General features: G+C 27.1%; 1 protein-coding gene across 2 annotated transcripts in view; it reads left to right on the forward strand.

The window, feature by feature from the left end:
- The window catches only part of LOC105851024 (TBC1 domain family member 5), an 88,923-nt gene that overhangs the window by 38,129 nt on the left and 24,294 nt on the right, over positions 1-26,500 (forward strand). For both annotated transcript variants that reach the window (XM_065808995.1, XM_065808996.1), the window contains exons 5-15: positions 956-1,045; positions 2,506-2,580; positions 2,661-2,728; positions 2,835-2,873; positions 2,971-3,034; positions 5,601-5,683; positions 8,213-8,263; positions 8,453-8,528; positions 8,631-8,675; positions 8,787-8,902; positions 13,823-13,965. In XM_065808995.1, coding sequence (XP_065665067.1) covers positions 956-1,045; positions 2,506-2,580; positions 2,661-2,728; positions 2,835-2,873; positions 2,971-3,034; positions 5,601-5,683; positions 8,213-8,263; positions 8,453-8,528; positions 8,631-8,675; positions 8,787-8,902; positions 13,823-13,965 — 850 coding nt within the window. The remainder of the gene's footprint in view (positions 1-955; positions 1,046-2,505; positions 2,581-2,660; positions 2,729-2,834; positions 2,874-2,970; positions 3,035-5,600; positions 5,684-8,212; positions 8,264-8,452; positions 8,529-8,630; positions 8,676-8,786; positions 8,903-13,822; positions 13,966-26,500) is intronic.

The raw sequence follows: 26,500 nt of genomic DNA on the forward strand, positions 1-26,500 counted from the left end.
ACTATGAGTTGCTACCAAGTGAACAAACCATTACTGCTGAGGTATACTCAGCCCAATTGGACAGAGTTTCGGTTGCTCTTCACCAAAAACAAGCAGCTTTGGCAAACAGAAAAGGTGTTGTATTCCACCAGGACAACGCCAGACTGCACACCGCAAAAATCACGCGGGAAACTCTAGCAAGTTTACAATGGGAGATTCGACCTCACTCTCCGTATTCACCAGACCTTGCGCCAAGTGACTATCACCTGTTTTTGGCCCTGGATAATCATATGAGGAATCGACAGTTTCGAAATAGAGAAGATCTCGAAAATGAGTTAATTCAATTTTTTAGCTACCAAACTCAAGACTTTTATAAAAATGGAATATACCAGCTTGTTTCACGATGGGAGAAAGTTATTCTTGCTGAAGGAGACTATTTTTCAGAATAAACTTTATTAAGACTGTTTTTATGTGTATTTATTTATGGATCTGCAAAACTGCTCAAACTTTTTTGGTTCCTGATATAATACATATACCGACAGGTTTCCAGCTTGATGCTTTTGATTGAGCTATACATGTAATAATGATGCGTAAAAAAATGTTTATGTAATCAACTAAAGTACTATCCTAATATATTTTGAAAACCTTATTTATTTGATATATGATATGATATACTTGATATATTTGAGTAACATGATCACTTTCATTAATTATTTTACTTGATGAAACAAATTAGGTATTAAAATAGTAGAAATTTTTTTATTTTTTTTTGGTTTCTTTCAGTTTAGGTTCTTTATATTAAGTTTTTGCTTTTTAAAGTTTATTTTTGTTTAAATAAACTGTGTGTAAACAATATTTAAAAATTTAATTGAAAGAAAGAATTGTTTTAAAATAAAATAAAAAAATAATACCATAATTAAAAATATGGTATTTAAAAAATATTTTAATGTCAATTTGAAATTTAAATATTTTCTAGGTGTTTTGGAAATGTTTATCTGAAAATCCAGCACATTGGGTAAATGAAGTCAATGAACAAAGAAAAATTTATACATCTATAAGAAATAAGGTGAGAAAGAATATTGTTTAAAACGAAAATTAATTGCATTTATACAAAATATTTGATGATTTTTTTATATTTTTTTTCTAATAGAAAAGAGTTTGGCTAATACTTTTGTAAAACTACAACAATAATGTTATATATACCACAAGTTATAGAAAAGTTTAAAGTGAGAAATAATTTTAATAACAGAACCAGGAGTTATTAAGGTATCTAACAATGAACTTACCACTTTCTTTAGGATGACAAAAAGATTAAGAGATGAGATAAAGGAAAAATTTTTTACAATTAGTTTTACCTTTTCCTTGAGTGGTAATAAGATCAGACTCAAGTATTGAGATGGAATAGTAGACTTGTCTTTTTTAATGACACTGTTAATAATTTTTCTCAAGTCTCTAGAAACTAACTTCTGAGACATAATATGAGATTTGCTTATCTAAAAATATAGAATAGACCAAAGTCTCAGACCCTAGATAGTTGTTTTTGTAGAAAAGATGAAATGATTATGAATAGAAAACTGCACAAGAAGGAGTAAACCATGTGATAGAGGCTTGACATAAAACTGCACAAGAAGAAGTAAACCATGTGGTAGAGGCTTGACATAAAACCAACAAGAAGGAGTAAACCATGTGGTAGAGGCTTGACATAAAACCAACAAGAAGGAGTAAACCATGTGGTAGAGGCTTGACATAAAACTGCACAAGAAAGAGTAAACCATGTGGTAGAGGCTTGACTGCACAAGAAGGAGTAAACCATGTGGTAGAGGCTTGACATAAAACCAACAAGAAGGAGTAAACCATGTGGTAGAGACATAAAACCAACAAGAAGGAGTAAACTCTGTGGTAGAGACATAAAACCAACAAGAAGGAGTGAACCATGTGGTAGAGATATAAAACCAAAAAGATAGATTAAAAGCTTTCATACTCATAGCTTGGAAGGTTTAAAGATATTAAAAATCTTTTGGATTCAAGCTATGAGCACAATTTTTAGGTAAGAAATAAAAGACACCATCCTAAGGACCATGACAAAAACAAGAGAATTGTAGTTAGCCTTAAGATAGTAGTAGGAAGTGATTGGGCAAATCTGATGTAAACTGTCACAAAAAAGAAAAAGATCACAACAAATTTTGCGAAGATGAATGCTTCAGTTTTTCAAAAATAAAAAAATTGAAATATCATCAAAAACATGTTGGGCTCAAATTGTTTTGAGCTCAACATGTTGCTTTCCTAATTTATTAGAAAAAATAAAAATCAAGCATCATTTTTAAATAATTATAATATATAATTTATGAATATTTGTATGCTATTTCAATAATACTTTTTTTATTTCTTATGAATCTTTTATGTTTGTTAAATTTGTTTTACGAACATTATTCAAATTAATTCCTTATTTAAATATGAAATCATCTTACTTCACTATTTGAATTTGAATTCATATTACTACTAAAACTTTTTTTTCTTTTTATTTAGTATGTGATTAACCCTTATGAGCAAGAGAAAGAGTTAGATTTAGAAAAACATCATCCTCTTTCACAATCAGAAGATGTACATATTTTTCATTTTAAATATAACTAAGAAAGTTCATTTAAAGTTTTATTTTTGATTATTAATTATTTAATTATTAGAGCATTTGGCATAAATATTTTCAAGATAACGAACTGCGATCGTTAATTTTAATTGATTTAGATAGATTGTAAGTATTTCAAGTTAAATACTTTTTGTTTTATGGTAGCATATTTGTTTCTATGGTAACATCTTTATTTTATTATTATTATTTTTTTTCAAATCCAATTTTTTAGATCACCTGAGCTTGAATTTTTTCAAAATGATAACATAAGGTATTTTTATTCATTTAAACTTTATGTATTTATAAGTATTTGGCAAAAATGTTCACTTGAAAAAAAGATAATGTTTTTGAAAAAATGTTTTCTTTAGATCTATGATTCTTCAAATTTTGTTTTGTTATGCTAGAGAAAAGCCAGAAGTTTCATACAAACAGGTTTTTACTAATTTTTTTTCCTATTGTTTTATAGAAGTGTTTAAATTTGTTGTGTTAAAGATCAACCAAGTGGTGAATGTGCATAACAATAATGTAAAAATATGGACTGATAAAGTACACAAAAATAAAACTTTAGTTTGATACATATACAAAAGTATTTTATTAAATTCCTTGAAACTTTAAATGTTACAAATATGACTCTTTTTATAATAAAGGTTAAAATTTTCAAAAACAAATCCTTATTACTTTTTTTTTATAATAAAGGTTTTAAGTTTTTAAAATTTTGATGTAATATAGTTTTTTGGCTTATACTCAAAAGAATTTTGTTCCAATTATTTATTCTATATTGTATTGATTGCTGAATCTGTATGACAAAGCATTTTAATCTTTCTGCAATTCTACAACTGTAATGTTTGATGTGTCAAATGCTTATGATCAAACTGGAAAGCTCAATGCCCATTTTTGCAATAGCAGTGTTGAATTGGTTTATTATTCAAACATCATTGACCTATGTCCACCAAAAAAATGTATGACAAACAAGAATGAAATGTCCAAAAAAAAATCAGGCTAAAATGCATGATGTTACCAAGGAAAAACTTCCTTTAACTTTTACTTAATATTTTTAAAAATTTTTATGCAAAAATTGCAAGTTAGGTACAGTGAGATTGTATGCTATTTCAGTGATTTTTTTTTGTAGATTTATAAACAGTTTTTTCTCATTTACACTCTTTGGGAGTAATTGTTGCTAAGTCTCCAAAGTGTCTCCAAAGATATTAACATAAATATAGTTAACTGCAAATTTGTAATTTTCACCAATTATTACCAGGTAATGATAAGATTTAAATACTTTCATGGTATATATACCAGGCTCCTAACTTGTCGTTAAGTATCACCAATTCTTTTACTATATCAGGTTAATTTCTAGAAATTCTTAACTAAGAAAAATATTGTAGTAGGAAGTGTCCTCAAGTTTGCTTTTAATTTTGTCTTAAAAGAATTAAAATTAAAAACAGATCAATACTCTAAATCACTTATAAAGTTAATTTTATTAAGTATTTAAAAAATTAAGAAAACAATTGAGAGAAATGATAACAGCTCAATGTAGTTAAGATGAATTTGTAAAAAATTTTTGAATTAAAACTTTAAGTTAAATATATCTAACTTTATATTAAATATATCTAACTTGCTATTTAGTTAACTTTTGCTAGATAAAAATAAAATTTACTAATAAAAAATAAAATTTACTATGACAAGTTCTCGCTCATCCTGTATTTTTTTAATCTTTTTTAGTAAGTTTTTTTTTCACTTTTTTTTTGTTTTTTTTGTTTCTTTGTCCCAATCTTTTTAGCATTTCTCGTCTCCAAATCATTTTCACTTGTTTTATTGTTGAGCTCTGTAATTGGAATATTTTTAGTTTACTGGTGTACTTTATGTGTGCCTTGTTTTTCCAATATTTTGGTTAAGTTACATGCAAGTGTTGTATAAGGCATGTATTGAGGCCTAATAGTTTACTTAACTTTAATATCATCTTTTGTTTTAGTTTTTCCCCATGCAACTGCAACATTTTCTACTTTCTCTCTAAGAGTTTGGATTATATTATAATGCAATTTCTTTTTAATAATTACTGGTTTTTAAAACTTAACACTTGCATTTCTTTATTAAGTAAGAACTGGTGGAAAAAGATTTTTATTAGAGTATTCAGTTAGGTGTAAATTTTATTTGCTTTTATATAAAAATCAGTTTTTTAATAAACATTGAATATAATCTGTGAAAATTGAAAAGCTATTAAAGCCTGGGATTGAAAGTATAAAAACTTAAATATTTTCAAAGTAAATGTTGGGTGTTTATTTTAAAAATAAATTAGTGAAGTGTTTTAATGTAACAAATTTTTCATAAAATATTGTAGAACAAAATAGCATTAATTGTTTAATTACTTATTAACTTTAAATTGATTATTTAACTTATTGCTTTTAAAATATTTAGTGATTTAGGAATTTACAAATCTAAGAGTTGTTTATATTAAACTTGGGTTAAATATTTGCAAAATCTGCTACAAAATGTACAAATATATCTTCTTATATTATGAAACTGAGGTAGGTGCCTGTCGGTACAAAATGTATAAATATATCTTCTCATATTATGAAACCGAGGTAAATTTCTATTGTCATACAGAATTGTTAAAGATAAATTTAAAAAATTGTTTGAATGTGGCGAAGTTTTCAATTGTTTATATGCAATAACTCGATTTCAATACCGTGGTGTTTTGTTACCAAATACACACACACATATGTATGCAAACTTATAAAAGATTCTTCAAAAATTCAATCCACCAAACACAGCTGCATTGATGCATGTGCTTAAGGTGAATTGCAGTTTAATGCAATTTGTTAGACTTTTAACAAAATCTTGGTGTAAACAAAATAAAACAAAAATCTTGTGTTTACAATGTTTTTTAGGATATAACAGTAGTTAGAAGTAATAATAACAGCAATTATTAGATAGTAGTAATATTAACAGCAATAAAAACAGTTATTGTATTTTTTGATATAAATGATTTGTTTTATAGGGAATGCATGAAATAATTTCTGTGATTGTATATGTAATCATGAAGAACACTACAGCTATTAAAGATTCTAATGAAAATTTAAGGTAATATAAAATAAAGTTAAAAAAATTGAAAGAAAGCGAATTTTTTACTTGTATTGATCACTTGTTAGAAAACTTACATCAGGTCACAACAAATCGTTTTTTTTTAATGGACGTTGACGTTCGTACCTTAAATTATTGGCGAATGTCAATAATTTAAGATACCAACAAAATGAAATGTATTTAAGAGATACATGTCAAATGAGGGAGTTTCAAAGAAATTTTTATTCTAGTTAAGTTTTTGGATATATCAAAGAAGCTTTTTGAATTTAATCAATTGTTATATTTTCAAAACAATTTTTTAATGCTGTTAAATCAATACCTTTGTAAATTAACTGATCCTCTTTTACTTCTAAATTATCTACTAAGTGTCCAATATTCAAGCCTGGATTAACTGATAATGCGTCTAGTAGAGCAATTCTTGCATCAACTTTACGCAAAATTTCACAAATGAAAATTTCCTTTTTTTTGGAACTCCAATGGCAATGTTGTTAGTGATTTAACAATATCTTGAATAAAATGTAAATGAAATCAAAATTGTAGGTCTTTCATGAAACACAAAAATCCTTTAGCTTTCTGTGCAGTTTTGTCTTTCTCATTTGCCTTGCTATAAATCATAAATAATAACTTTATAGTCAGTTTCAAGCAATCTTAATGCCCTTTCCCGGCTAGCTGACCAACAAATATTTTTTAATCTCCCAAGCTGTTTAAACTCTTCATCTAAAAAAGAAGCTATTTCTTTAAAATCCTTTCTTCGCTGCAATGAATAATAGTAAAAACAAAACAAACTATTGATGTTGTCATTAAACCTCTTTAAATAAATATCAAACTTTATTGAGTCTAACACAGATAGTTTTAATCTATGTGCCACACAGTGGGTTTATACAATACTGGGGTTTCTATTTTGCATTTTAGTTTGAACACCAGCTTTATTGCCAGACATTTCAGATGCACCATCAATGTTAACATTTACAGTTTTTGCATAGATATTGTTTAAATATATATCTTGATTCATTTTGTCTGTTGTTAAACTTTTTAAAACAAATTCTATTGCATTTAATATACCATCAGCATCAACTGTCAGTGCTGAGTTAATACCAGCAAATATAGTTATTGGATTACCATTTTTAACAAATCTTAAAAACCTTTCTTGTACACCAATACTCTTATCAGTAGAACCGTCAGATAAAGTTGCAATAAAACGAGCATTTTATACGTCTAAACTTAAGTCGCATTTTAAGTCAGACAAAATTGACGAAAGAAAGTTTTTGCAAGCTTTGTTGCTTAAGTTTTCCTTGCCCAACTTCATGCCCAACTTCCATTTAGCTTTTGTAGCTCGCACAGCTGAGGAAATCTTTTAAATGCAAGGTCCTCTTTAACAACAAAATTCGATATCCAAAAAAGTCTGTTCAATTCTTGTCGATACAGTTTTTTTCAAGACTTGGAGCTATATTGTGAAGGTTCTCTTGATATTTCGAAATACAAACTATATGTCCATCATCTTTATTGTGGCTTAACAAGTATGTTCTTTTCCAAAATTTACATCCCATTGTTACTGAATTTGTTGCATTGCTAATATTTAGATACTTTTGACAAACCCATTAAGAGAAACACTCATTTGATTTGTCAATATGAATCCAGCTTAGTTGTTGCCCGTGTTTTTTATTGCTTGGCGGCAATTATCAAATATCAAATTTTCCTAAAGTCATAGCACATTCCAAGTAATTGCACTTTTTTTTTGCTTGCTTAGTTTTTCTCTCTTCTTCTCCTTAGCGTTTAATGCTACGCTCCAATGTACCATCTTCCTTTAACATCAAAAAGATGCTTAGTTGTTTTGACATTTTTTTAAAAATTTCAAAAATAATAGTATATTAAGTATTTGATAATAAGTTAATAAAAATATCATATTATTGGTGTTGTTAAACGCACAATAAAAAATTAAAATTATAATAAACATAACTTGATAATGTTTTTGCTAATTACTTTAAAAGAAACAATGCTTAAACATTATTGCTTTCTTCAGTAAAAGAAAGCAATCATAATGTTTAAGCATTGTTTCTTTTAAAGTAATTAGCAATTACATTCATTTTAAGTTAAATGTTGAATGCTTTTGTAAACACATGCAAAAACCATGCTAAAACATGATTACTTTCTTCAATAGCATTTAAAGTTATTTTCTTAAAAGAAGCTTCATTAACCAACTTTACACAACACATGTTACAGATTTAAAACCTTATATTTCCACACTTTTTTTATTTCTTGTTTGTGGTTATATCTTAGTTTTTTGTTAACTTAATCTAAAACATCCATGTTGATAGTTACAAAGCTAACAGTTAGGGATACTGATTGTTATTTGCATGCTGAGGACTACAAGATCTTGGAATTATTGTTTACCAATTAATATAACTTGAAATAAGAACAGTTTTTATACAAAATATTAACACTATAAATTGTTAATTGCCTATAATTATAATAGTCAGATAATCTATTGGTATCTTCTTGTTTAATTCATTTTTATCTTCTTGTTACCAGCAATGATTTAAAAATCGTCATGGATCATCAATTTGTTGAACACGATTCATAGTAAGAGTTTTTTTTTGGTTTTCAGTTTTATAATTTTATGATTTTGATTGGTTTACTTCTAAAAACATAAAAGTAATACAAAAATATTATTAAAAAAAGAATATAAAACTAAAATGCTATTAAAAAGATATATATATATATTAAAATTGTTTAACTGACTTGATGATTTAAATAAACTTTATGTAACAGCATATTATTTACGAAAATAATGGAGCCCATTCAATCTTGGTTCACAAATGTTCCACAACCGCAGAGTCTAAAACAAGTGGGTGGTATTTTGTCATTAAAGTTTAATGAAATTTTTTATTTTAAAAGTTTTTTTCTGAAAAATCATTGTTGTTTAGATATTGGATATTTTTCATTTTAGGCACCTGCTGACCAAAGAATTTTTAAAAATCCTGATAATGAAGTAGTATGATGTTGTTACTATTTTATTTTACAATGTTTTTCTCATTTTTTTATTACAATGTTTATCTCATTTTATTTTAATTGTGTAATCAGCAAATCAAATGTACGTTTTTAGGTAACAGCTATTTCTGAAAAACTTAATTGGATTCAAGGTTCTATGTTGAAGAGATATGACACTGCCCTATGCCAACATCTTCAAAAAATTGATATAAGTCCTCAACTGTATGGAATGTAAGAAAATTTCTTGATTTGTTGTTGTTGTTGTTGTTGCTGTTGCTATTATTGCTGTTTTTAGTATTCACATAATTTTTTGTTTTTTTTAATAAAAATAAATAAAAAAATATTGTAATATATTTATAAAGTTTGGACATAAATGATTTAAGTAGCAATTTATAAAAAACAAAATTCAGGCCTTGTTTTAAACAAAAATGGCTGAGCTTAATAGCTCTTTGTGATTTTTGCGTCATAAAATTATCTTTATTTTTTTTATTATTTAAGGACATTAACTTTTTTAAACTATTACCATAAAATAAATTACAGCAAAACAAGTTTATTAAGAAAAACAAGTTTATTTTACAAAACAAGTTTATTTTACAAAACAAGTTTATTTTACAAAACAAGTTTATTTTACTAATTAAGAAAAATAAATTTTATAAATGTACATATTGTGGAATGTCTATTTTGTTTTTGATTTTTTATTCAAGTTTCAAATAATTAAATTTACTTTTTTATTATCATTTAACATAAATTTATTTGTTTCTTTTTTCAACATTTGCATAAATGAATTAAAGTTTGTTTTTTGTTTTTTTTGTTTTTGTTTTTTCATTATTGCGGCTTTGAAAATAATGAATTTTTAAAAAGTTATTGACAAACAAAAAATATTACTTGATGCAAAGAAAAAAACTAAAGTTAATTAATTTTCCCTAAATTAAAGCCCTTCTTTTAAACTAAAAATAAATATTTAGTTTAAAAGAAGAGCTTGATTATCAAGTTGATAATGGAAAAAAATTAAAATGGTAAATAAAAAAAACAATAACAAGTTATAAAATTAAAAGAGTAAAGTTTGCAAGTTTAAAAAGCAATAATAGAAGTTTAAAGGAAATCATAATACATAAATACATAAAAAACAATTTTTCCATGCAATTTGAACTGTTAAATCTTGTTCCAAATACTTCAGCATCATTACCAAAAACAAGAATGTTTACTTAGCTGCCAGCCATGCTATTCCTCAGCTTTCGATTTAGGATATGTTTAATTTATCAAACTTAATTTCAGTTCTTGGTAGTCCTCAATGTAATCAAAGTTCATGTTTAAAGCTAAGTGAAAGTTTAAAACATGAATTAGCTAATAAAATGACTGTAAAATGGGAGCATTTTGGACATCAAAAAAATGCCATTTATATCATGAGAGTTTGATTTAAACTACAGAATAGTATATTCAATGTGTAGATGCGGTCAACACTTTGCTGGTATTAATCATTTTAATGCACTTATGAATTTTCCAAATAACTATAACAAGATTGTTTTTAAGTTTAAAAAAAGTTAAGTTTGTTGCCACTCAAACTCTAAATGGCTCTGAATGATGCAAACATTGCATTACAAGTTAGAAAAGTTATAAATTAGTTAACATAAAATCAAAATGAGTCATTTAATAATATGGTTTGGAAACATTTGCCCAAATCAATATTTGTAGGTTTACAACAACTTTCTTTGGGCATCTATGATGCTATATCTAACTTTAATATTGGAGCTAAAGCTGTTATTAAAAACCATATTTAGTCTTTTATACTATATTTAGTATGAAAGACTAATATCATTCCAGTATTGTATACCAATTTGGATGTGATAAAATCAATATCAAAAGGATAAAAATTCAATAAAACATAGTGACAAAAATTAGAGGACAAAAAAAAAAATATGATAAAGCAAAATGAAGGAAAAACCTAAAAAGCAGGATTATTTTGAAGTTTATTTTAAAGATGTTTTTTCATTTTATTTAGTTTTTTTATTCTGGATATGGTGTTTTCTTATTTTTAGTTATACAGCGTTTTTTTGATAAAAAATGTGATATAGTTTATTTATATAAAATTATAGATAATGTACATGTTGTATCACTTTCTATTATCAAAGCTTTTAAATAGATTATATTAAGCTTAGAATTGAAAAGCTTTAAATAATAACATCTTACTTTTTTTAAATAATAACATTTTTTTAATAATAATAACTTTAATAATAATAATAATAATACTTAATAAAATAATAAAACTTAATAAAATAATAACTAATAAATATAAAAAATAATTAACAAATATATATAATAATGATTAATAATTAATAAATATGAATAATAATAATAATTAATAAATATAAAAAATAATAATAAAACTTAATAAAATAATAAAACTTAATAAAATAATAATAACTTAAATAATAATAACTTTTTTTAAATAATAACATCTTACTTTTTTTACAAAATGTTTTACGTTTTGCTTATTTTATCAGATTGCATTTTTTCCAAGTTTAATAGAATTTGGAAATGTGGTAACTCTGGTTCTATTATAGCTTTTGAGCTAATATTTTCACACAATGCACATAATAGATTGTTTCATGCAATAAACCAAAAGTTTGATTTAAATATTTTATGATGTCTGTGATTAGCTTGTCTAAAGTTCAATTTTATAGTAAAAATATAGAAAAATATTGTTGATTTTTTAAAAACTCAAACAGGCATCCTTCCCGAAATAAAATTTCAATTTTTTTTGGTTTATTGCATGGTTCTAGTGTAAATAAATAATGTTAGAAAGTTTCATCGAAAAATAGTTTACCAACCCATGGGAATTAGCTTTTCAAATTTCAATAATTTATGATTTTCATTATTTTGAATTTGTAACCATGGCAACACCTGACATTTTTTAAAAATGAAATATTTTTTTAAACACTATTGTAGTATTATTTCCAATGAATACCCTAAAAATCCTATGAACTTGGTAGTTGTCGAAATATTTTTGAGTGGGGTGAGCCCCCTTTAGGCAAAAAAGTTAATTGTGCACTTTAGGAATATTTTTGATGCAGTGTTATAAGTTATAACATGTTTACAAAGAATTTGATTTTTTGTAAAAATAGAAAGAAGGAAGAAAAACCAAGTAAAATAAAAAAAACTAATTTTTTATAATTTAAATAACTTTTTTAATAAAAATTCTTTCTTAATAAGGAATTTTCTGTTTTTGCTTTTTTGATATTGCACAATCTGTTATTTATATAAAGCTACAAACTATTATAAAATATTATTTTTCGCTAAATATAAATGAAAACATTGCAAGAGCTATATTGCTTGAACCGTAAATTCAAGCAAAAAATTAATAATAGAATTATATCTATAAAAGAAATTGTTTTTTTTTTAATTGTAAAAAAATAAACTCTTCATAAGATGTTGTATATAATAGAGTTATATCTATAAAAGAAATTATTATTTTTTAATTGTAAAAAAATAAACTCTTTATAAGATGTTGTTTAAAGTTTGTAATGATGTTTTTTCATTTTTTTGATAAAATGAAAAAACATTTTATAAAATCATTATAACAAAACAAACAAACAAAATTTAAAATATCAATGCGCTTTTATAAAATATCAAATGTAATTGTCGTGCAAACTTTTACGTAATTGTCATTCAAACTTTGTAAGTGGTTTTTATAACGTTAATTACTTCTTTTATCTTACCGTTTAAATGATTTCTTGTTTAAATATTAAAAAATGGCTTCTGTGAAATGGCTTACCGCTTACGATAAATTACTTGAAATGGCTTACCACTTCCATTAGCGCGCACATAAATGGCGCGTCAGTTTACGCTTTATAACAAGGCCTGATATTTGATCATAGAGATCAAATATCAGGTCTTGTTTTAAAGCGAGGATTCAAGAAGTAACTAAATTAAAATTCACTTGATGTGAAATAACCGATGATTGATAAGAAAATTTATAAGTAGTATGATTTATTAAGAATTAATTCCCGAATAATAAGAAAAAATCATTAAAAATAAGGGTAGCAGTTAAAATCAGTTGGCATATTATTGGATTTCATTTAATTTTACATTGAACATACCTTGACTTCAATACCTAGAAATATATTGCATCAATGCCTCATGGTAGATGCCATCAATGCCTCATCTATTGCCAGATGGTAGATGACATTGTGAGTACTTAAATCATATTTAATAACTATTTTGACTCCTGTTCTTGAAGTTGGTCTCAAGAAAGTCACATAGAGTTAACCATGGTTAAGGTCCTGGTAAATATATAGAAACTTTATTGAATGTTTGGCTTTGTGACAAACATTCAATAGAGGAAGTTTGTCTATTGTTAATATTCATTCGAAAGGCAAGTAAAGTTTGTTTTAAATGAAACTCTTGTTGAGTAAAGACAAACCATTTTTTGTTGGACTCACATTGATTTATGGGAGAATATCTTTGTGTTTTCTTTCTATAATTCTTGTTTAAATCAAGTCAGTTTATTATCAGTCAACTTCTGATAACGAGCCCTTTTCATTTTTTATTTAGTCATTAAAATGAGCCGAATTAGATAAAAATATTTTAATCTTTTTTTTGCCAAGATCCTTTTTTTGACTAAAAAGAAACTACGACTAACTTTTGACTAGAAAGAAATTTTAATTGTTACTATTCTCTGTATATAATTATATATATATATATATATATATATATATATATATATATATATATATATATATATATATATATATATATATATATATATATATATATATATATATATAATTATATATATATATATATATATATATATATATATATATATATATACATATATATATATATACATATATATATATATATACATATATATATATATATATATATATATATATATATATATATATATATATATATATATATGTTGTTAATAATTATTTATATATTAATAATATATATTTATAATAATTTATGTAATAGTTATTTAGTTTATTGCGAACAAAGTATAGTTTATAATAATTTATGTAAAAGTTATTTAGTTTATTGCGCACAAAAATGTCAACAGACAGACTGACAAAAAAAAATTTTCTCCCTTATAATAATACAAGCAGTTTATTTTAATTGTTTAATTATTATGGTTTCTGTTTTTAGTCGTTGGGTGAGACTTCTTTTTGGAAGAGAGTTTTCTTTGAATAAGTTATTAACACTTTGGGATGCACTATTTGCTGAAGGAGCATTACTCGATTTAGTTGACTTTGTTTTCCTTGCCATGCTTATAAATCTTCGAGGAGTTTGTATGTCAATTTTTTTTGTTTGTTTTTACATTTTAGGTTATATTTTTGTACTTTTATTGGCATTTAATATATTTTGCATACTTTAATATTTGCAATGTCGAGATTGCTAATTTACCTATTTCTTATTTGTAAATATCATGCACAGCTAAGAGCACAAATATATTTTTTTTTTGTGTGTGTATGTATATATATATATATATATATATATATATATATATATATATATATATATATATATATATATATATATATATATATATATATATATGTATGTATGTATGTATATAGAACTCTTATATGTTGTCTGAAAGTTTTTTCCATATTTTGTTGACAAAAAGTAAAAATTAAAATGCAAGACCGGAATTTTTTTTTTATTAATTGATAGACTGTCTGCCCCAACCAAACCCTCAGTCGATGTTGCAGCACTCCCTTGCGGGTCAGGCTAAAAGATAGTAGATGTAGCAGCACTCCGTTGCGAGTCAGGCTATTTGTCAGTCGATGTAGCAGCAGTCCCTAGCGAGTCAGGCTATAAGATAGTCGATGTAGCAACACTCTGCACATGATTTACAGTAATAAAATTATAACATTTTATTAAAAAAATTAAAAATAAAAACATTTTATTAAAAAAAATTAAAATAAAAACATTGTTTATATTATTAAAAACATTCAGAATGTTTTTAAAAACATTCTGGTCAATTAAATTTGCGTTTTTGTGGTTTTTTTAAAAAACCATTAATTTGCAATTAAATTAATGGTTTTAACTTTCTGACAACACCCAAATGTTGGACGAAAGTCGAAAGTAATTAAAAGTGGCGTATGTGTTGGCGTAAGAATCACTTTTTTCCCTCCGCTCTTCCCAAATGCAACAAACTATAAAACTATATATATATATATATATATATATAAAGTGTTCCTAATTTTACATGTCTTAAAAACAAAACGAACTATACTACCACAGCAAACAGTTCAGGAGTCTGGAGTCATAGCATGCCATGACATGAGCAATCAGCTGACAGGTGACAGCACACAGGCAGAATTTCGTTAACAAGTGCCATTTTGCAGTCAACAAAACAAGCGCAACTTTTTTGGTTTGTTTCATTTTCTTAAGTCTGGTCCGTGTCAACGTCACGGAAGTTTTTTAATAATTAAAGGAAGTATCCAGAAGCTTCCAGAAGTTTCCAGAAGAAGCATCTGGAAGCATCCAGTAGCATCCAGAAATATCCAGAAACATTCAGAAGCATCCAGAAGCTTCCAGAAGCATCGAAAAGAAGCATCTAAAATCTTCCAGAACAGGTTCACACAGGTTCATTTTACTATATAAGAGACATGTAAATCGACTTGTAATTCAGTGAGTATATGGAAGTCAATCAGTCAGTATTATCAAGACAGTTTATCGAAGTGAGTTTTATCAAAGTGTTTTATCGAAGAACATCAATACTAGAAGTGAAATACAACAAGTGTTTCATTACATCAATACAGTCCACATCCAACCAAGACGTTGTGTTCCACAGAGCATTATTGTATCATCACAAGGTAAATGTAACACGGTAAGCCTTGAGAAGCGTGATTATTTATTTTTATTATTTTTATGACTTCAAGTGGAAAAAATGGCTCCCGACAGTCTTGGATTGGAACTAAGAAAGAAAATTATTGGCGATTAAGTAAGTGGAATGTCACAAAAACGTATTTGTGATAAATATCGCGTGAAAAAATGGATCGTATCAAGACTATGTCCCAAATATCGTTCTACGTGGAAGTTGGCAGCAGATAACAAAGGTGGAAGACCGCGTTCCACCACTTCTAGAGAGGATTCTATGATCGGCAGATCCGTCAAGAAGAATCCCTGGATATCATCAGTCGAGATACAAAAACAATTAGAGCTGCCTGTATCGGACCGAACAATCAGGCGACGTGCTGTTGAAGCCGGATTGTTTTCTCGACGCCCTGCAAAGAAACTGCTGATTTCACTAAAAAACCAGAAGAAAAGACTCCTGTTATCTACATCTCATATTGACTGGAATGTGCAGAAATGGCGAACTGTCCTGTTCAGTGATGAATCGAAGTTCAACAAGATTTACGTTACTGCCATAAGACCGTGAAGCATGGTGGAGGCAATGTAATGGTCTGGTGGTGTTTTTCTGCTAACGGTCTAGGTCCAATACATCGACACGATGGAATAATGGGCCGTTTCATGTATAAAAATATCCTGAAAGATGTTATGTTACCTCATGCTGAATGGAATATGCCAATAAAATGGGTTTTTCAGCAAGACAACGATCCGAAACACAATACAAAAGTAGTCAAGCAGTGGTTTTAAGACAACCACCTATCAGTGATGGATTTGCCGCCTCAATCTCCGGATCTCAACCCTATCGAGAACCTGTGGGAGATCGTCAACCGCAGAATTATTCGTGAAGGTGTTCGTAATAAGGATCAACTGTTTGAACAAATCCAAAATGCCTGGGCAGCGATTCTACAAAGTTTCATTGATCACCTGATCGAATCTATGCCTCGAAGATGCAAGGCTGTGATCGACAACAAAGGATTCGCCACGAAATATTGATAGCGAAATACAGCTTGGTCAACATTTTGTCAAGTTGCACTTGTTTTGTCCAGAAGGAAATCAACTTTTTTTAATACTTTTGATTAATGTATTAATTTTCCTGTACAAATAATAAACTTTGTGATGAATAAAACTTGAAGAACTTTGTCTCTAAACAGTTACATAGTTATTTCTCTAAATTGAAAAAATGCAGCACATTTATATAAAGAAACTAAATTAGCATTATTGGGTTGCACTTGTTTTGTCCGATACTGTATATATATATATATATATATATATATATATATATATATATATATATATATATATATATATATATATATATATATATATATATATATATATATATATATATATATATATATATATATATATATATATATATATATATATAAATAGTTTTGGCCATTAATATCAATCCACCATGATTTATTAGAGATCATTCAACTTTGATTAATAATAAATCAATGATTGTTTGACTCTTTTCAAATATAAAAAGTGTAAATTGATGAGCATCATATTTTCTTTCAAATAAGTATAGATATTTATAAAAGTATCCATCAATGCACTAATTATTTGGGTTTTTTTAACACTTACCTCATAATCTAAAATAATTATAATGGCCAAAATTAACAATCCACTCTATTATTTTAAAATTTCTTATAATTGCATTTGTCAATTAATAATAATTGTTAATCCACTCTATTATTTCAAAATTTCTTATAATTGCATTTGCCAATTAATAATAATTGTTAGAGAATTTTTATTTTTAATTGTTATAAATATTTGAAAAGTTTGTGTAAATGAAATATAAAAACTAGTATCTAATTAACTACAACATTTCAGTAATAAAAAATCAAAATGACTGGAAAAACTATTGATAATATGACAAAATGTTAAGTCATAGCAATGAATGAACAAAACAACTCAATGAGAAAAATTGCAAAACATTTAAACACAACACATATAACTGTTAGCAGAATAATCAATCGATATCATGAATTCAATACAATGCGTTCCGGAAGACCCAGCATTTCAAATGAAAGAAATGAGCATTCACTTTGTGAAAAAGTTCGCATAGTGAAAAAAAATAGAAAGTTATTATCTACTGATCTCAGTCGAAAATGGCAGGAAACTTCTGGTGTTGTTGGTAGTGCTTGAACAATTAGAAGTGTACTACATAAACACAATTATATGTGGCAAGCTGCTTGCAAAAAACCATGTCTATCAAAAAAACATCAGAAATCGAGAAAAAACTGGTGCTTTGCTCATAAAATTTGGTCTTGGAGCATGTGGCACAACGTTCTTTTAGCGATGAAATGAACGTTGAGGTTGATTCAAGAAAAAACCGAGTAATGCTGAGAAGAACGCCACATGAAAAAATGAGCCCAGGTTCTATGTATAAAACAAAACAAGGAGTGGCGGTATAAGCATCTGGGCCTGCATGAACTATGAAGGTGTTGGTTGCTTCAAACTATTTGATGGAAGGCTTGATTCTGAAAAATATTTAGACATATTGAATAATTATTTGATGCCTAATATTGACATATTCCGAAAACAAAAAAATTATCTTTCAACAAGATAATGCTCTATGTCATACTGCTAAGATTTGCAAGCAATATTTCGAAGAAAACAACATTAAAGTCGTGTCTTGGCCTGCCAATAGTCCAGATCTCAATTGCATAGAGAATTTGTGGTTTTGGTTAGACCACAATCTTGGTACAATTGAAATAAAAAATCTGGATCAGCTGAAAGAAGAAGTAACAAAATTACTAAATAATTTCCAAAAGATATTACTAAAAATTTAGTGAATTCCATGCTGAAACGGATCAATGCTTAAAAGCTAAAGGATTGTCAACAAAATATTAATTTTTTATTTTTTTATTTTTGTGTTTTTTATTTATTTTTTTGTTCTTATGGTTAGTTAATTTTGTTGATGTGGTTTGTTTATTTTGGCCACTTTTTTTTTTTTGATACATATGAACACTTCATTTCAATATTTTAGTTTTTAATTTTTTTATTTATTTTTACTTTATTATAAATTTATATGATAGTCATTTGATTTATTTGAATAAAAAAAAATTGAAGAAAAAATCTATTTTAATTTTTAAAATATATAATTTCAAACTTATATCCATACTACAATAACATGATGGATTGTTATTAATGGCCAATGCTGTATATAACCCTCAGAATTAGGGTCGGCATTTGGCAATGCCTACCTAACTGCCGACCTGAAAGTGTTTGAGGTTGGCAAAAAATTGCCGACCTTGTTTCTATGTTTTATGGTCAGACCTTTGTATCAAAAAATTTTTGCCAACCTGATGCCGACCTCAAAAAGATTGATGTCTGCAAATTATTGCCGACTTCATTTTTCCTAATTCCGAGGGTTGTGTGTATATATATATATATATATATATATATATATATATATATATATATATATATATATATATATATATATATATATATATATATATATATATATATATATGTATATATATATATATATATATATATATGTATATATATATATATATATATATATATATATATATATATATATATATATATATATATATATATATATATATATATATATATATATATATCTATATATATATATAAATGAAGAAAATATTAATGGTACTTAAAGTTTCATGCCTATACAGCAATCATCAGCCATTGAATACAAAATTAAAAATAAAAAAACACGCTAAAAATTACAAATCTTTACGTCGCTAAAAGACAAACTTGAAAGCAAACAAAGTAGAGAAAAGTAAAGAAAAAATATTTATATATTATATTAATATATATATATATATATATATATATATATATAATATTATATAATGTATAATATTATGTAATATATAAAATATGTTATTTAATATATATTAATATTATATATATATAAATATGTATACTTATAAACACATATGTATATATATATATATGTATATGTATATATATATAATATTATATAATATATAAAATATATTAAATATATATAAACACATATGTACATATGTATATATATATATATATATATATATATATATATATATATATATATATATATATATATATATATATATGTATATATATATGTGTGTGTGTGTATTTAAAATATATATTAGAGTGGTTTTCCAAAAAATTGAAAGGTAGAATGTTAAGTCGGGTCACATTTGCTTTTGTTCTATTTCCCATATGGACCATTTTGGCCAATTTTTAAAAATTTTCAAACATAACTTGGGGTGGCGCAATTTTGAACAATAAATGTTGTTGCGATGGAAGAAACAAGAAATAATTGAAAATTTAATTTCTTCAGCAAGAAAGTTGTTACGAAACAAAACCGAAATAAAATATCATGTCTTAATGAGGTTCTAGTTATTCTGAACTTAATTAATATATTGTAATGTAATGCATTGTTTATTTCGAGACTTTTTTCAACAGATGCTTTGATGGCTCTGGAAAGGCTTTCCAATGAGTGCTGACAACCTGCAAGAGGTATTGCAATTGCTTTGCACGTTTAAGATTCTGAACAATGGCAACTTTTGTATGAACATCAACGCAGGGGTTAAAAATAGCCAAGCCAATCAAATGTTCTGAAAAATACCATAGGTGTCTTTTGAAGGCTGTCATTGCTGCATCTTTAACAACATTGTTGCAGGTATAATCATTCAAAATTCCCAACAGTCTCGTTGGTGATGGCTTTTTACAGCTTCTTTGTAGTATGCAACCATTTCATCGCATAGATCAGTCATGGATCCACTGAAGAGCGTTTCATCAGCAGTATCATATTTGCTTTGGTCAAATGTTGGCCATTCTTTTTGAAATCATTTGTATAAACCTACATCAGGTCCAGTGGTAGCTCCAAGATATGTGGATGCAAATACGCTGGAAAGTATAACTTAAAAAACATGGTGACAACATGCTATCCACACAAGGTCTTTCTTGAGAGTTTTTTCAATATTTGTGCAAGCTCCAGATTTTAAACCAGTGTTTTAAGCTGTTGCATGGAACACAAGCCCACATATTTTGTCTTCGAGATGCCAATTATTCAATAGTTCAAGGAAGGTACTAGCTTGCTCCTCACCTGTTTCCCTTATGGTTTTGGGAACCTTAATTAACTTTTCTTCTCCAGCTAGAATCTAGGATTGCAATTCTGTCAGCCTTTACATTTGTCTGGACAATATCTGGTAGGAGTTTTCCATCCCAGTGCAACAGAAATGGTACCTGGGTCAAATATGATTTTTGGTCCTCGACTGCCTTGGGCTTGCATGTATCCATTCTAGAATGACGGATAGTGCTGCGAGAAACTGAAATGATTTGAAAGATCATGTCGAAGGGCTTGAGCAGCTTAAGTAGCTTGCCGATCACTAATGTTAACGCGGTCAAGTGTGAGGTTCAAGTTTGGAGTCAGAATATCATTCCTTGCCCTTTTTGGAGCTGAGTGAGGTAGCCCTGTAGAAATGCTGAAAAGTTCATCATCAGATACAAATTCAGTTTGGAAAAAAGAATGCAGAAACATGATTGGTTGATTTTCCAATTAACCACACACTGGCAGAACTTCTCGTTGTTGGAGCTTTTGCCATTTTTACCTAAACAATGAACCAACAACCATTGCCTAGAGTTTACCAGTTCTGTTTATGTTATAGAAAACTTCTGTTTCACGCAAACATTACAAAAAAAATTTAATGAATGATTGAAATAACCTAATTCTACTACTACTAGTTTACTACAGAATGATAATTTTTAGTTAATAATAACAATTTTCAGTTTGAACAATGAATATATAAATATTTAATTTAATTTTAAAAGTATAATTTACCTTGGAATCTTTGAAGAATTCAAATTAGAGACAACTGCATGTGATATAATAATTAATTACTAAATTATAATTGACTTAATCAATAATCAATAAGACTCATGCAGGAAATACAACCATGAGAAGAAGTGAAAGCAACTAAAAATTGACTTAAATTAAAAGTAAGTAAAAAAGGTTGCTATACAAATAATATATTTCTTTTTAAAATCTCATTTTACAGATTACTACATTTAATTAATTATAAAATTATTATACAATTTTTATATTTATTACATTTCACATGAACTAAAACTACCATTACTTAGTACTTACTTTCACACTTAGAGGTTAAAATATATAAAATGAAACCATCGAACAAAAAATGAAATAACTTCAGATAAGGCAAAAAAAGTTGAAAAATTACATAATATTTTAGTGTCTGCTAAAATTGTTTAACTTTGCGCCACCTCTAAATATTATTGAATCTGTCTCATTTTTGGCCACCTCTAAATATTACTGAATCTGTCTCATTAGGTCATATTTTTAATTTGTCTGATTTTTGCATTGTTACTAGTGGGAAAAGTTGCTACACCATGTAATATGACTACCTGAAAAATATTAGCCTTTTTGAATTTAGTTTAAAGGGGACAACTTTTGCTTAAATTATATGAGTACGAGATCCACTGTTATTCGCCTACATATCCCCTGAAAATAAGTAAAAACACCATGTAAAGAATAAAAGCTACATTTGTATACTAAAAAAGAATGTGAAAATGAAAAATCCTTATATAAAGTCCTTTTTACTGTCGAATTTTAGATATTTAAGTTTTGAGTTTGAAGCGAAAACAAGCTTTGATGACATTTTTCATAGGTTGTGACAATCTTGGATACTGTAGATACTTCTTTGACCAGACGTTCAACATTTTGAGAATGGCATGGAATATCAGGAACTTGTAGAGTGCCATTTATAACATTGATTAAGAGGTCTTCATTGCTCACTTCTGATAAAATCAGAGTAGTATAGATATCAACATTTGACCAGTCGATCATTTCTAAATATGAGAAAGCATGGAAATTGAGAGAAATCTTTTGTAGAGAAAAAACTTATACCCTATCAGTATTATCTTCTCTTCTACATACAATAATTTTCTTTGCTGCATCGACCGCTTTTTTCTTGTCTTCATCTTTAATGGCTGACAACAAAACATTTTCAAGATGAGCGAAATAACAGTTTCTTTTCAATACTTTTTAGGCGATTGCTATTGTATCAGGATGGTTAAGACTACGAATACATTACATAATCATGAAAAAAATCTGTGCTCCTTCAACGCGTTTCCAATTTTTCTTGGTTAAAAACAAACAGAAAGAGTAAACTTTGATGATGTAATCAACAATTTTTATCAGACTTATCGTTGGTTATATGGTCAAACTGTATAACCGAAGCAGACGATTGGCAAATGTCAGCCACCTGGCATGATTGAGATATCCGGGAGGAGTATTTGTGAAATATTTCTTTGTTTCTACATCCAAATTTGGTATCCTCGGATAACAACACAGCATGCTTTAAGTAAGTATTTCTGATATTTATGGAGATTATGAATGACATCATCAGACATTTCAATGAGTACTCTGTTTACACTGGCAAAGGCAACTGTTAGTAGAAAATGAGCATCAAAAGATAGTTGATCACCAAAAATGTCTTTGAATACAATAGGACCAGATGTATTGCCATCAAGTGCAGTGAAAATTGTTCTGAGAGGTAGCTCATTCAAATAAAGCAAACAAATACACCATTAAAGAGTTTTGCAAGTACAAAAATCAAGTAAACAAATGATACCATTATTCCACCCCGTGTTTTCATTGGTTCCATCACAAACAACACTTTATAAAGTCACAAGAGAATTTCTGTTATTTAAAACTGAAATAATTTCTTTTGCAACATCAACTACTTTACCACTTTGAGGACGAATGTGATCAAAGTAGACACTGTTGGGATATGAACAGATAACGTAATGATCTTCTTTGATAGAAGTGGCCCTGCTAACTTTACCATCATCTTGTTCCACTAACCTTAGGGTTTTGTCTATACGGCCATCAAAACCGATTCCAATGAATTCTGCATGTTCTTTGAAATCTTTTTATTGCCACAGTTTTCTTTGCCTTCTAAATTTTGCTGGATCTAATATGTATTGTAGTGAATCAAATGATATATCTTTTAAGCAAGCATTAATGCATTTTGCATGCATTTCGGCTGCTACCTCCTGTTCGTTCCATTATTTGACAGAGTTCTTTGTACTGAAATACATTGCGATATTCGGGATCATGTCCACTATGTAAGCTGTCTTCTGAATAAGTAGCTTCGTCATGTTCCTCATTATCATTGAAACAACTCCTTTCTTTATCACTCTCCCAGGAAAGAATTATTGTCAATGACGAATCTTGGCATGTTTCTGCATTCTTTTTTCCAAACTGAATTTCCCATTATTTACGAATTTTCGGCTTTTGGAGTCGTTCTGTTTCTTCTTGGTCAATCTGGCCAATCTACATTTTATGATAACTCTTTTGATTGAGCCAAAACTCCCATTCCTTAAAAGGAACTTTGGTGGAACAATGGCAGTTTAAACGGTCCCTGATACCACGATTAACGCATTTGCAAGGACAAATGTAAAATAATTTGTTGAAAGAACCAAGTTGGCACTGAAATGTAGATGAATTTCTCTTTTCACCAACATATTTCCTCAATCGTTTTGTATCAGTAACCAATTTATCCAAGCTTTTCAGAATGCTGTTATATCGTTGGCAACCCCGCCCTTGACCATATGTTTACCAAATCATCAGCTACTATCTTATTTACATCTCTGATTGATGGTTCTTCAAAATCTAAGGATCGTGAGAAAGTCTAAGCGTGTCTGATGTATAGATAATGCTTAAAGACTTCTGCTTTTGTCGGCAATTGACTTTCTGAAAATTTATAGGTTTGGCCAAATACTGAGTGTTCTGTGTCACTTCTGGTTATGATAAACTTTTTCTTCAAGTTCATTATGCAATCTAAAAAGAATAAGAATAAAAAATCATTCGCAATCCACACTTACAAGAAATAAATTTAAAAAAGCCATGTTCTCTAAATATAAAGTGCCAACAAATCAATACACAAACATTTAAACAGTTCTACACAGCAAAATCCACGATTCTTGTTTTAAGCAAAAAAAAGTCTTAAAACAAGAAAAAAAAGACTTGTCCGCCACGTAAGAATATTTTTTCTTGTTTCAAGAATTATTATTCTTAAAATAAGATTTTTTTTTCTTGTTTTAAGAATTTTTTTCTGAAATATTTTTTTTTTCTTGTTTCAAGAATTTTTATTCTAAAAACAAGAATTTTTTTTCTTGTTTCAAGTATTTATGTTCTTAAAATAAGAATTTTTTTCTTGTTTCAAGAATATTTTTGCTCAAATAAAGATTTTTTTTTCTTGTTTTAAGATTTATTTTTATTAATAAGAACTTTTTTCTTATTTCAAGAACATTTTTGCCTAAAATATTATTCTATTTTCTTGCTTCAATAATATTTTCCGTGAACTGTAAAACAATATTACAAGAGTATTTTTTCTATGGAAAAAATGAAATATTTTGAAATTAGGATGATATAAAATAAGAATATTCAAAAAGTATTAATACATTTAAACAACTCTCATCGTTGAAATAAAACTTGTTGTTCTTTGGAATGTCCAGTTATTGTTCATGCTTGTAGCGGCAATACTCCTCCCATAGGCTACTCATCTGACTCAAACAAGTTTCTGTTGAGCCTTTATCTTTAAATAAAATATAATGTAAGTGTAAAATATAATGTAAATTGTGTATGCCGTCATGACATGGGCATCATAATCCATGTCCATTACATAGTGTATTCCAATAAATCCAATCACGGCGTCAGAAAATGAAAAACTTTGTAAAATAATCTTTTTGCCATGCACAATGATTGCCTCGTCTCCATTGTCTGTTATGATAAGGATTTATTTTATCTGAAAATAAATTTAACAAACTCAAATCTATGTTCAATACAAGACTTCTTAAAATTTAACATTAACATCTTTTCATATCTTAAAATGTTAAAAACCCTTACTTTGACATATACTTATATATATATATATATATATATATATATATATATATATATATATATATATATATATATATATATATATATATATATATATATATATATAACATATATATATATATATATATATATATATATAACATATATATATATATATATATATATATATATATATATATATATATATATATATATATATATATATATATATATATATATATATACATGCTGATTTAGGTGAGCAGTGTGACATCATACTGAAATACCCTGCTGCTGGGGGCTTCAGTACATACATCAAATGACAAATAGCCTGACTAGCAGTGGAGTGCTGCTACATCGACTGAGGGTTTGGCACGGGTTTTCATTCATTATTCTTTGTTTTTTCTAAAAAAGCCTTATCAATTTAGATAAGCAAAAAAGGTGAGCAAATGCTTACATAAATATGCTATTGTAGATATATCAACCCTTGGAATTAGGAAAAATGAGGTCAGCAATAATTTGCCGACCTCAATCTTTTAGAGGTCGGCAAGAAAAATTTAATACAAAGGTCCTACCATAAAACATAGAAACGAGGTCAGGAATTTTTTGCCAATCTCAAACACTTTTAGGTTGGCAGTAAGGTCGACATTGCCGAATGCCGACCCTAATTTTGAGGGCTGATATATATAAAATATATGTATATATATATACATATATATGTGTGTATATATTTATATATATATATATATATATATATATATATATATATATATATATATATATATATATATATATATATATATATATATATATATATAAATTAGTAGAAAATCACTTAACAAAAGTTTTTTTTTCATTTAACACTGTGTTTCATCAATAAAAACTCATCAAAAAATCTTTTCCGATGATTCTTTATTGATGAAACAGTGTTAAATGAAAAAAAAATTTGTTAAGTGATTTTCTACTAATTCATAATTGCTTTGTTCTTTTAAGAACATTGAGCACTTTATTTTGTAGAATACATTTTAAAGTTGTTTAGATATATATATATATATATATATACAACCCTT

This window comes from Hydra vulgaris, chromosome 11 (genome assembly GCF_038396675.1).
Source record: "Hydra vulgaris chromosome 11, alternate assembly HydraT2T_AEP".
Classification (NCBI taxonomy): domain Eukaryota; kingdom Metazoa; phylum Cnidaria; class Hydrozoa; order Anthoathecata; family Hydridae; genus Hydra; species Hydra vulgaris.